Source organism: Bufo bufo, chromosome 2, assembly GCF_905171765.1.
Source record: "Bufo bufo chromosome 2, aBufBuf1.1, whole genome shotgun sequence".
In the NCBI taxonomy this organism is placed as follows: domain Eukaryota; kingdom Metazoa; phylum Chordata; class Amphibia; order Anura; family Bufonidae; genus Bufo; species Bufo bufo.
This window is the reverse complement of record NC_053390.1, coordinates 358,112,502-358,125,813: the sequence shown is the minus strand read 5'-3', so window position 1 is coordinate 358,125,813 and position 13,312 is coordinate 358,112,502. Positions and strand designations below refer to the sequence as shown.

The window sequence follows — 13,312 nt, the reverse complement described above, 5'->3', positions numbered from 1 at the left end:
CCTTAAAGCCCTACAACGGTTTTTGGGTTTCGCTAATTTCTAAAGAAAGTTCATTAAAAATTATTCAGTGATCGTTAAACCCCTTACCGACATGACTAGGAAGGGGACGGATTTTTCCAAATGGTCTGACGCCGCTAAAGATGCATTTTCCTCTCTAAAGGAGAGGTTTACCTCGGCACCTGTTCTAATTCAACCTGATGTCTCCCAGCCTTTTATTGTCGAGGTAGATGCGTCAGAGGTGGGAGTGGGAGCTGTATTGTCTCAGGGTCCGTCTCCTGGCAAATGGCGTCCTTGCGCTTTCTTTTCCAAAAAATTATCTTCTGCGGAGAAGAATTATGATATTGGAAATAGGGAACTGTTGGCGATTAAACTGGCGCTTGAAGAGTGGCGTCACTTCTTAGAGGGAGCAATCCACCCCGTCACGGTGATTACGGATCACAAGAACCTTCTGTACCTAGAATCGGCTAAGCGTCTCACGCCTAGACAAGCTAGGTGGTCGCTATTCTTTACCAGATTTAACTTTGTAATCACCTATCGTCCTGGGGCAAAAAATACCAAGGCAGACGCATTATCTCGTAGTTTCCCTGGAGGGGGTAATGTTTGTGATCCGGTACCTATTTTACAAAGAGGAGTGGTTGTCTCTGCTGTACACTCTGTTCTAGAGGGAAAGGTGTTAGAGGCTCAGGGGGACGCCCCGGCCTCTTGCCCCTCAGAGAAATTGTTTGTACCGTTAAACCTGCGTCTTGAATTATTAAAAGAACATCATAATTCGGCACTTGCTGGACACCCGGGTAGTAAAGCAACCTTGGAGCTTTTATCTCGTCGTTTTTGGTGGCCAAGGTTGCGTCAGGATGTAATGGATTTCGTGTCTACTTGTTCTACTTGTGCACGCGCTAAAGTCTCTCATACACGTCCAGCAGGGTCTTTATTGCCACTTTTCATCCCCAATAGGCCATGGACACATCTGTCAATGGATTTCATCACTGACTTACCGTTGTCGGCGGGTAAAACAGTTATCTTGGTAGTAGTAGACAGGTTTAGCAAAATGGTACACTTTATTGCGCTACCCGCACTTCCTAATGCTAAAACTCTCGCTCAGGTGTTTATCAGTGAAATCGTGAAGCTTCACGGGGTCCCTTCCGATGTGGTTTCGGATCGGGGAACCCAGTTTATTTCTAAGTTTTGGAAAGCTTTTTGTTCCCGTTTGGGGGTTCACTTGTCCTTTTCCTCAGCTTTCCATCCTCAGTCGAATGGACAGACTGAGCGTACCAACCAAAACCTAGAAACATATTTAAGGTGTTTTGTGTCTGAAAACCAAGAGTTGTGGTCATCATATTTACCGTTAGCTGAGTTTGCCATAAATAATCATTATCAGGAGTCCACTGGCAAGTCACCATTCCTTGGTGCATACGGTTTTCATCCCCAATTTTGTACTTTCAAAGAGGGGGGGTCTTCTGGGGTTCCCGAAGAGGAAAGGTTTTCTTCATCTCTTTCATCGGTATGGCAGAAGGTGCAAGTTAACTTGAAAAAGATGAGTGGTAAATATAAATGCATGGCCGATAGGAAACGGTCGCCAGGTCCGGACCTAGGAGTGAATGACTATGTGTGGTTGTCTACTAGGAATATTGAGTTGAAGGTTCCTTCTTGGAAACTGGGTCCTAGGTTCATTGGTCCCTATAAAATAGTAGCCGTCATTAACCCTGTGGCTTTTCGCCTGGAGCTACCTCAGACTTTTAAGATCCATAACGTCTTCCATAAATCGTTACTCAAGAAGTATGTTCCACCTCTAGAACCATCGCCGCTGCCACCTCCTCCTGTCATTGTGGCTGGTAATCTGGAGTTTCAAATAGCCAGAATTGTTGATTCTCGTCAGGTCCGCCGCTCTCTTCAGTATCTGGTGCATTGGAGGGGTTACGGTCCCGAGGAAAGAATGTGGGTTCCAGCGTCAGAGGTAAACGCCAACAGGTTAATTCAGACTTTCCATGCCTCTCATCCGGAGAGACCTGGTCCTGAGTGTCCGGAGGCCCCTCGTGAAAGGGGGGGTACTGTCACGAGGGTATCAAGAGCCACGTCTGACTCCGTTATACCCGGGGTCAGGAAGTCGCAGCGGGTGGCTGCGCGCTCTATATCTAAAGATCACGGTGTTTCTTAGTGATTGTTTTCTGTGTTTTCCTTGCTATCCTTTTTGTCTCTCTCAGGGATCCGTAGCTTCTCCTCCTCAGCTGTTTCTTGTCTGCCACTCCCTACCTCCTTATATTCTCCCCTCACACTTCTCTAGTTGCCAGTTATAGAGCTTCCTGCCTGGACATCTATACTGACCCACTGGAGTGGTTAATACTGGTTGTCGTTCCTGAGTGCTACCCTCCGGATCCCTGTTGGGCTTATTGTTGTCTCCTGTGGTCGCCCACCTGGGAATATATGTCGAGTCTGTGTTGTCTGTCCTCCCCTTGGTGTTTTCCCTTAGAGTTAGTGGTGCGGACTAGTGTTCCCATCGCCCTGTTCACTACCTAGGGCTCAGCTCAGGGAAAGCCAGGGCTTTAGGCACGTGATCGGCGTACGGGTGAGGAACCCGTCTAGGGACGTCAGGGCAGCCAGGTGCCAGCCGCCAGGTGAGTCAGGGGTCACCATCTTCCCTCTCACTTGGGCAGGGCCTTCCTCGTTCCCTCCCTCTGTGTCACGTATGTGATAGCCACGCCGACCGTGATAGGGATCAGGAGCACCGCAGGTGCCGGGGATTGGGCTAAGTATAATCTGTCTGAGGGGCCGGGGGGCATGCTTTAGACTTTGGATAACCCCTTTAAAGCTTTTAATGGTGCAGAGACTCCCATCTTCTTGCCATTCTTCTTCTTTATACACTTTCATACCTGTTCATATTGTCTTTACTATGTTTACCAAACCTCTCATCCACCTATCTAAGAAGAAAGTTGTAGTTTTTAACCATTTTGGGGTACATATAACTTACTGATTAACTTTTAAACTTTTACTAGGAAGATGGGAAATAATTGCAATACTGCCACTGAGTTTTTACATTATAAATTTTGCGCCATTCATAACATAACTTTATTCTCTGGGTCAGTACAATTATAGCAATACATTTGTCATGTCAGTTTGTTTTTCGGTCAGTTTTAAGACTGGCTTTGTGTGAGTGCAATGTAGGCCACACCTTTAGGTGTAAAAGTACAACATGGGGTTGCCTGGTTTAGGTTGTAACCATTTTGCAACTTTTGCAAAGGTTGCACATAGTAAATGAGCCATAATACAGGTCTAATCTCACTTTTACCTGTTGAACACGTTTTATTCCATTTTTTTGGTGGCAAGTACCAGAAACAGCACCTCTGGCATTTTTTTATTTGGCATTCACCATGTGTGATAAATGATGTGATAACTGTAAAGTGCAGGTCGTTAAATATGAGAAGTTTTTATTTTTGTAACTTTTTCCATTGAAAAGCATTTTTTCAATGGAAAAGGTGTATTTTTTCTTTAAATGTGTATTGGCGGTCACAAACAGGTTAAACAGATGATCACTGGTTGTGCCGGGTGTTTGAACCCCATCCATCCAATATTGATGCCCTGTCCAGGGGATAGTTAGTATTTTCCCACTGAGATTTCCTGCTTGTTGTTTCAACTGGTCTCCTTTAACACTTTTTAATGTCAGGCGAACCTGCCAGTTTCTGGTATGCTGCAGCATGGCACCAGTGTCAGAACCCTTAATCTGTCATTGACACCAGAGTAAGAACCATAACACTCATTCTGTGTCAGGAATGGATCATATAGTAGGCACTTGGCACTACACCCAGTACAACGTCACTACAATTCAGTATTTTTCCACCTGCCCCCAGAAGCACAGCTCCATTCCGAGTGTAGTGTCCATACTGGGTTACTAAAGCGGTCAAATGAATGGAAGTTGAGCTGCAGTAACCTGGCACGACCACTACACTTTGAACAGAGTTGTGTATTCGGCTCCATTAAAAGTGCAGGTATTTTGAGCATAGGTCATCAATATTAGGAATCCGGAAAACCTGTTAACCCAGATCATCTGTTTGATGGGGAGTTTGATCTACTGTGCTGATCTACAGTTGGATAAACATTCATTTTGCCAATGGTTACACCATAAAGATGTGCATGTATGTTTATTTCGGTTGGTGGTGGGTGTTGCTTCTGCCAGGAACTTCTGTGCCATGGGGAAAAAGGATTTGGGTATGTTGAAAATCAACATTCAACTCTATTCTCAATATCTGCCATCAGGGAAGAGTTTGGAGGCTCCCATACAAATAAGATCATCATTATATTGGCCATCTTTTATTTTATGTATATGATCGCTTAAAAAATGAATGTAGCCTGAGATGACAGGGTGTCTGTCTACTGTAGATGTTCCTTTAGAAAGTGGAAAATGCTCAACCACTTATTACTTTCTTATGTACTAACATCCACAGTGCACAGTAATCTGATACATATGTGGCTGAATTTTTTTTATAATTTGTAGAGCACTGCACGTCATAAGATTAGTGGAGAGCTCAAAAAGCTCAGATAGAATGATGGGGAAGCAATTAGTAACCTGGAAATTCTCATCAGTCTGTTAGATGTGTGCTTTTGTAAAGTGTATTTAATGGATTTGTAGGATGCAGCTAAACGTAAATATATGCTGGTAATTGTCCACATCATTTTGAAGGACCACAAATAGTAAGGGCTATGCAAGCAGGCAACAACAGTCCAGTACTATATGGATGTTTTCCAGCAGTTTATATACAGCAGAATGTTTTAATTGCCAAACCATATCATGCACCTACAGTCATGTGAAAAAATTAGGACACCCTTTGAAAGCATGTGGTTTTTTGTAACATTTTTAATAAATGGTTATTTCATCTCCGTTTCAACAATACAGAGAGATTAAAGTAATCCAACTAAACAAAGAAAACTGAAGAAAAGTCTTTTCAAGATCTTCTGTAAATGTCATTCTACAAAAATGCCTATTCTAACTGAGGAAAAAGATAGGACACCCTCACATGTATTCCCTCTTAAATTGGCTCAGATCTCACACAGGTATATCACACCAGGTGCACATAATTAGTAGATCGTTACTCTGCATGTTGAATGAGGCTTGCCCTATTTAAACCTCAGACATTTAGTTTGGTGTGCTCCTGACTGTTGAAGTGAGAGTGAGCACCATGGTGAGAGCAAAAGAGCTGTCAGAGGACTTCAGAAAAAAGATTGTAGCAGCCTATGAGTCTGGGAAGGGATTTAAAAAGATCTCAAAAGATTTTGAAATCAGCCATTCCACTGTCCGGAAGATAGTCTACAAGTGGAGGGCTTTCAAAACAACTGCCAACATGCCCAGGACTGGTCGCCCCAGCAAGTTCACCCCAAGAGCAGACCGCAAGATGCTAAAAGAGGTATCCAAAAACCCTAAAGTGTCATCTCGAGAACTACAGCAGGCTCTGGCTACTGTTGATGTAGAAGTACATGCCTCTACAATCAGAAAGAGACTGTACAAGTTTAACTTGCATGGGAGGTGTGCAAGGAGGAAACCTTTGCTTTCCAAGAGAAACATCGAGGCCAGACTGACATTTGCCAGCGATAAAGTTGACAAAGACCAGGACTTCTGGAATAATGTTCTTTGGACAGATGAGTCCAAAATTGAATTATTTGGACACAATAGCAGAGGACATGTTTGGCGTAAACCAAACACAGCATTCCAAGAAAAGAACCTCATACCAACTGTGAAGCATGGAGGTGGAAGTGTCATGGTTTGGGGCTGCTTTGCTGCAGCAGGACCTGGTCAGCTCACCATCATAGAATCCACGATGAATTCTACTGTGTATCAGAAGGTGCTTGAAGAACATGTGAGACCATCAGTTAGAAAATTAAAGCTGAAGCGGAACTGGACCATGCAACATGACAATGACCCAAAACATACTAGTAAATCAACCAAAGATTGGCTGAAAAAGAAGAAATGGAGAGTCCTGGAATGGCCAAGTCAAAGTCCAGATTTGAATCCCATTGAGATGCTGTGGGGTGACTTGAAAAGGGCTCTACGTGCAAGAAACCCCTCAAACATCTCACAGCTGAAAAAGTTCTGCATTGAGGAGTGGGGTAAAATTTCCTCAGACCGATGTCGAAGACTGGTAGATGGCTACAAGAACCGTCTCACTGCAGTTATTTCAGCCAAAGGAGGTAACACTCGCTATTAGGGGCAAGGGTGTCCTATCTTTTTCCTCAGTTAGAATAGGCATTTTTGTAGAATGACATTTACAGAAGATCTTGAAAAGACTTTTCTTCAGTTTTCTTTGTTTAGTCGGATTACTTTAATCTCTCTGTATTGTTGAAACGGAGATGAAATAACCATTTATTAAAAATGTTACAAAAAACCACATGCTTTCAAAGGGTGTCCTAATTTTTTCACAAGACTGTAACTGACCACCTATACAATTTTGTGTACCCCATCATATCAGTTGTTATATAATTAAGATGTTTGTGGTGGCATGGTGGCAATACAGTGCATGGGTCCAGGGTTTGAATTCAACCAAGGGCAAAAACTGCCCAGAGTTTAAGTTCTCTTTGTGTCAGTATGGTTTACCTCTGAGTACCCATGCTTCCTCTGACACTGCAAAAACATTTTGATGATTTGGAATTTAGACTGTGAATTCCAGTTGGGGCAGGTATCATGTGAGTAATGACAATTAGTGTTGAGCTCGAATATTCGAATAGCGAATATTAATCGTGAATATCGCAACTTCGCTAATTCACGAATATTTCAAATATAGTGCTATATATTCGCTATTTTGTATAGACGTCATTTTTTAACCTCTGAAAACATTATCCCTCCCTGCTTCTTTCTTGTGGGTCAATGAGTCATTGGCCAACAAGCAACTTAAGCAAGAAGGAATCATGTTTTCATATGGAAAAAAAATGTTAAAAATTAAGAATATTCAAAAAAACGAATATATAGCAATATAGTGAATATATTCGTTATTTAGAATATTCACATTATATCTGTACAGTTGTTCGCATACTCCTCCCCGACAAGCGTCCCCGTCACCATGGGAACACCTGTGGGTTAGAAAATACCATCAGATCTGAGTTTTCCCTGAGATCATGAAAACTCAGATCCGATGGTATATTCTAACCCACAGGCGTTGCCATGGTGACAGGGACGCTTGTCAGGGAGCAGTATGCCAAAGTGGAATAACAGTACACATAAAAAAAAAAAGACGAATATTCGAAATAACTAATATATTCGCTATATTGCTATAACTTTGTTTTTTAGAATATTCATCGTATTCGTAATATTCTAAAAAACAAAGTTATAGCAATATAGCGAATATTCGTAAAATACACATATAGACTGCAATTTAGCTAATATAGTGCTATAGTATTTTTTTTAATAGTGTCAATTTTTTCCAGAACTGATGTTCAGAAGAGACAAAAAAAATTTGACTATAAAAAAAAGATTATAGCACTATATTAGTGAAATTGCAGTCTATAAGTGTATTTTACAAATATTCGCTATATTGCTATAACTTAGTTTTTTAGACTATTACGAATATTGTAAAAAACGAAGTTATAGCAATATAGCGAATATTCGTAAAATACACATATTAGCCATAGCCATAGCTAACCAATAGGAAAGTTGCCTTATACAGTTAAAAGAAAATCGCAATACGCGAATAATTAAATCGCATATTATTCGCGATAAATAGAATAATGACGAATATAAGACTAATATTCAATCGAATATTCGCAAAATATCGCAAAATCGAATATGGCACCTCCCGCTCATCACTAATTACTATCTGTACAGTGCTGAAGAATATGTTACCACTATATAAAATACTGTACATTAATTAATATCTAATCCTTACTCATTGTTCTTAATTTTAATTTTTTTATATTACAGGTAACAATTCAGTTTTAGTTTAAAATTGGCTATTAAAGTGGTTGCACCCCCATTAATGACCTGTTTGAAGAGGCTGGAGTGCCATAGCCTCTTCCTAGGCCAATTCCTTCCATTGTATAACAGCTGTGCTTGGTATGTTGTAGCCCAGGCACATTCACTTGAATGGGGATGAGCTGCGTCTGGGCCATGTGACCAATGAATGTGACGTCACTGGCCTAGGAAAAGACCACATTGCTTCAGCCTCTTCAAACAGATGATTGGTGGGGGTGCCTGGTGTCAGACCCTCACTGATCTGAGGATAGATAATGCAGATATGGATTTTATGTATATGCAGTATAATAAGCATATGAGCTTTATTGTGCTCAAACAAATAGCAAAAGTGATTGTTAAATTATTTGTATTTACCACAGAAAGTAGTTTTAGGTTGGAATTTAAACTGCCATTCACTCTGTTTAATTTTAGATTTTCACCTCATCATCTAAGCCCAAGGAGACTTAATGCACCCACAAATATGATGCCCAAAAGAACTCCACAGCCACCCCAAGTGCAGCAGTCAGGGGCATCTTATTCAAAGACGTATCCTGCAATAGCTAATGCCTCAGTGCAGCCAAATGGTCTTCATGTGCAAGGTAAGAAGATAAAATATTTGGATCGTGTTAACAAGATAAAAATTGAAGTCGTTGAAAAGATGATGAGAAATAGCTAGCACACAAGACTGCTTAGGTCTGTCTCTTCATCAGGCACCAATTCTGAAGTGTCACGTAATTGTTCAAAAAAGGGGATAGACATGGCAAGGTAAAAAGCAGAGTTATCAATGTCAGTAGGGAGTAAATACCTGTAGCAATAATTAGTTGAAGCAGTTCCAGGGGCGTAGCTGAAGGCTCATGGGCCCCGATGCAAGAGTTTAGCTTGGGCCCCCCTTTCCTTAGCGCTTGTGGTCAGGGGCAGGGAAACACATTGCCTTCCTGCTGCCTGAGGCAAAATTTTAAATGGCACCTTCCCCCCAATGCTAAGTTCTTGACCTAACCCCTTTCCTCTAGCCGGAGGTGTAACTTGACCGGCATGCACTTTCTATAATACCCTCTGTCTTCTTATGTAGCACAAGGATCTTTGGGCCCCCTCAGGCTCCTGGGCCCGGTAGCGACTGCTACCTCTGCACCCCCTATAGCTACACCCCTGAGCAGTTCATATATAGGGAGTTTAGAGGTTTTATTGTCATCTGATCAAAATAGTCTCCCTACTCATCTGTCTATGTCTGCATATGTGATTCTGGGTGGGATGCAATGTGAACTATTCCAGTGTTGTCTACTGACCCCTTATAACTGCTGTGTATAGCTCAAGTATAGTTGAAATACAATAGTTGAGTTAGGATTTTGCGTCTAAAACTTCTTCATTTACTCTGTAGCTGAAGGTCCTCCTATCTTTTTGTCAAACAATATATCAACACGGTAGATCAGTGGTTAGCACTGGTGCCTTGCAGCGCTGGGGTCCTAGGTTGGAATCTGACCAAGGGCAACATCTGCATGGAGTTTGTATGTTCTCCCCGTGTTTACGTGGCTTTCCTCCGGGTACTCCAGTTTCCTCCCACACTCCAAATACATACCGATAGGGACCTTAGATTGTGAGCCCCGTTGGGGACAGTTGGATTATAATGTCTGTAAAGCGCTGCGGAATATAGTAGCGCTATATACTGTAAGTGCATAAAATAAAAATTTCATCCATTATGTAGCAAGTTCACAATTTATTGAAGCCAAGCAAACTGTCTTCCAGGATATATGTCAAATTCACCTTACAGGGAGTGCAGAATTATTAGGCAAGTTGTATTTTTGAGGATTAATTTTATTATTGAACAACAACCATGTTCTCAATGAACCCAAAAAACTCATTAATATCAAAGCTGAATATTTTTGGAAGTAGTTTTTAGTTTGTTTTTAGTTTTAGCTATTTTAGGGGGATATCTGTGTGTGCAGGTGACTATTACTGTGCATAATTATTAGGCAACTTAACAAAAAACAAATATATACCCATTTCAATTATTTATTTTTACCAGTGAAACCAATATAACATCTCAACATTCACAAATATACATTTCTGACATTCAAAAACAAAACAAAAACAAATCAATGACCAGTATAGCCACCTTTCTTTGCAAGGACACTCAAAAGCCTGCCATCTATGGATTCTGTCAGTGTTTTGATCTGTTCACCATCAACATTGCGTGCAGCAGCAACCACAGCCTCCCAGACACTGTTCAGAGAGGTGTACTGTTTTCCCTCCTTGTAAATCTCACATTTGATGATGGACCACAGGTTCTCAATGGGGTTCAGATCAGGTGAACAAGGAGGCCATGTCATTAGATTTTCTTCTTTTTACCCTTTCTTGCCAGCCACGCTGTGGAGTACTTGGACGCGTGTGATGGAGCATTGTCCTGCATGAAAATCATGTTTTTCTTGAAGGATGCAGACTTCTTCCTGTACCACTGCTTGAAGAAGGTGTCTTCCAGAAACTGGCAGTAGGACTGGGAGTTGAGCTTGACTCCATCCTCAACCCGAAAAGGCCCCACAAGCTCATCTTTGATGATACCAGCCCAAACCAGTACTCCACCTCCACCTTGCTGGCGTCTGAGTCGGACTGGAGCTCTCTGCCCTTTACCAATCCAGCCACGGGCCCATCCATCTGGCCCATCAAGACTCACTCTCATTTCATCAGTCCATAAAACCTTAGAAAAATCAGTCTTGAGATATTTCTTGGCCCAGTCTTGACGTTTCAGCTTGTGTGTCTTGTTCAGTGGTGGTCGTCTTTCAGCCTTTCTTACCTTGGCCATGTCTCTGAGTATTGCACACCTTGTGCTTTTGGGCACTCCAGTGATGTTGCAGCTCTGAAATATGGCCAAACTGGTGGCAAGTGGCATCTTGGCAGCTGCACGCTTGACTTTTCTCAGTTCATGGGCAGTTATTTTGCGCCTTGGTTTTTCCACACGCTTCTTGCGACCCTGTTGACTATTTTGAATGAAACGCTTGATTGTTCAATGATCACGCTTCAGAAGCTTTGCAATTTTAAGAGTGCTGCATCCCTCTGCAAGATATCTCACTATTTTTGACTTTTCTGAGCCTGTCAAGTCCTTCTTTTGACCCATTTTGCCAAAGGAAAGGAAGTTGCCTAATAATTATGCACACCTGATATAGGGTGTTGATGTCATTAGACCGCACCCCTTCTCATTACAGAGATGCACATCACCTAATATGCTTAATTGGTAGTAGGCTTTCGAGCCTATACAGCTTGGAGTAAGACAACATGCATAAAGAGGATGATGTGGTCAAAATACTCATTTGCCTAATAATTCTGCACGCAGTGTATAGTACATAGTGAGAAACTTAACATTAACATATAAATTATGAGCCTAGTGCTCTGCTTGGGATTTTGTGTTTATGAGAAATCTATGGTTGCCTGCTGCAGTTTAATTCACAACTGTTACAGTGTAAGGGTTGAAAGAATTAAAATGTCATTTAGTCTACAGCAAGACAAATCATGTCATATACAGGACTAATGGTTACTAGATCTTGCATGTTTTATCTATAGTGGTCAGTAATATATACTGTGTCAATTCACATCATGTTCCATACTATATAGTGAGTGAAAGCTTGACCAGTTCATCTTTTTCAGCACAGTTGTTGCTACTTTTATATAGTAGTATTGTGTAGGCATCATTTTACTCCCAGTAGAGCAGCATTGTTCCTTATAGTAATGTACTAATAGTGTGTTAGTTTTTAGGCATGCTAATATACAACATGGGTCTCCTATAGATACAGTCTACTTATAATCACCATGAAGTAGTTAACCAAAGAAAGGAAATGCTTAATTTGTATTTTAGCTTAGTCCACTTTTATAAAATTAAAGGGGTTGTCTGAGATAAGTAAAAATCTCAAAGAAGCGACCCATTGCCCCGTTGCTTTGGCTCTCCCTTGGCTCACCTGCCCCTTCTCTTCCGTGCTGCTGCAGCACAGACCTACCAGCCTTCTTCTTCCCCTTCCTGACAGGCCCGGCTGCCAGAACAACCTGGCTGTTCTATCTAGCAGGTGGAACCCTGCAGGTTGCCAGCAGTGCATCTCATTGCCCCTAGGGCACATGCTCCTTCCAACTCTTAAAGGGCCAGCACATCAGTACTCAGATGTACTTAATGCACCCTATCCACTGGGAGAGTTTCTGATCAATAGGTTCTAGTTCGCTAGTGTCTTGCAAAGCTGTGCTATTCTATGTTTGTCTGCCCATATACTGCCTTCTGCTTGTTTTCTGGATTTGAACTCAGACCTGATCTCTGCCTGACCATTCTGACCCTGAGCTGCCTGCTCTGACCTGTTTATCAATTACACAAACTCTGCCTGCTATGACCTCGACCTGTCCCTGACTACGGTTTTTCCTGTTCCTTCTGTGCGCCTCACTGGTCTCTTGACCCCCATGAGTCAGTCATCACTTGGAACAGAGACTATTTCAAGAGGTTGCGGCCTGGTGTTTCCCCTGCAATGAAGTCCAGATCCCTGTTTAAAGGGTGAATATCAGTAGGGCCACTTAGATATCAACCTTAGAAGTAGCCCTAAGCCAAATCTGCCAAAAGTGGTGCAGCAAATCTATATCTACTTGTAACAAAGGCAAAGGTCTCAGTAGACTGCTGAGGACAGTGATTGGCTGCAGCCATATACTTGCACATCAGCACTGCTGTTAAACCATGTTAGGGCTTGTCCAAGATTTTTTATTATTCTGATTCTGAGAGCCCACCCTCAGAACATGTATTTGTTCTCTTGAATTCACTGTAATCTGTTGTTATCATTTTAAACAGGCGATATCATGAGTGAATCAACCCAGCAGTTTTCCTCTGCTGTGATACTGTGATTTAAAGGACTAAAGTTGTGTCAGAGCTTGTACTCACCAGAATGTTCTGAATTCTACAGGTTTCTTAGCTCAAATCGCCCTTCATTCACTCCTACAGATCACTGTTTGTGCAGTGTCCATTCTGCTGATTTCAAATCTAGAAAATGTAGTGTCTCTTGGACTTTTAAAAGTATCTCCTAAACATGGTTTATGAATATATTGACTTTACACATAGCTATGGGGTTTTTTTGTGTAGAAAGAAAATGTTCTATTACCTTTTTCGTTACGCCAAAATCCTTTGGAACTCTAATAATACATTCTAATGATACAAGCATAAACATGAGGAGTTTTTCTACTCATTTTAGTTCCCTGTGACATTTGAGTGTGACAGGCTTGCTCTAGATGATATGTGTACTGGATGTTTACCAAGTCTTACTGTTTGAGATGTCTTTGTGTGAAGATGAATGATGGCTCATTTTGCTAGACCGAAGTGTTTTCCCTATGGATGTGTGTTCCTGTTTGTAGAAGTCTACCTCTTTACAGCAGTAGGTC

At 41.7% G+C, this 13,312-nt stretch overlaps 1 protein-coding gene across 2 annotated transcripts in view; it reads left to right on the top strand.

Moving 5' to 3' along the window:
• The window catches only part of GLIS3 (GLIS family zinc finger 3), a 437,296-nt gene that overhangs the window by 383,816 nt on the left and 40,168 nt on the right, over nucleotides 1-13,312 (top strand). For both annotated transcript variants that reach the window (XM_040417126.1, XM_040417127.1), the window contains one exon: nucleotides 8,357-8,523. In XM_040417126.1, the coding sequence (XP_040273060.1) occupies nucleotides 8,357-8,523 (167 nt within the window). The remainder of the gene's footprint in view (nucleotides 1-8,356; nucleotides 8,524-13,312) is intronic.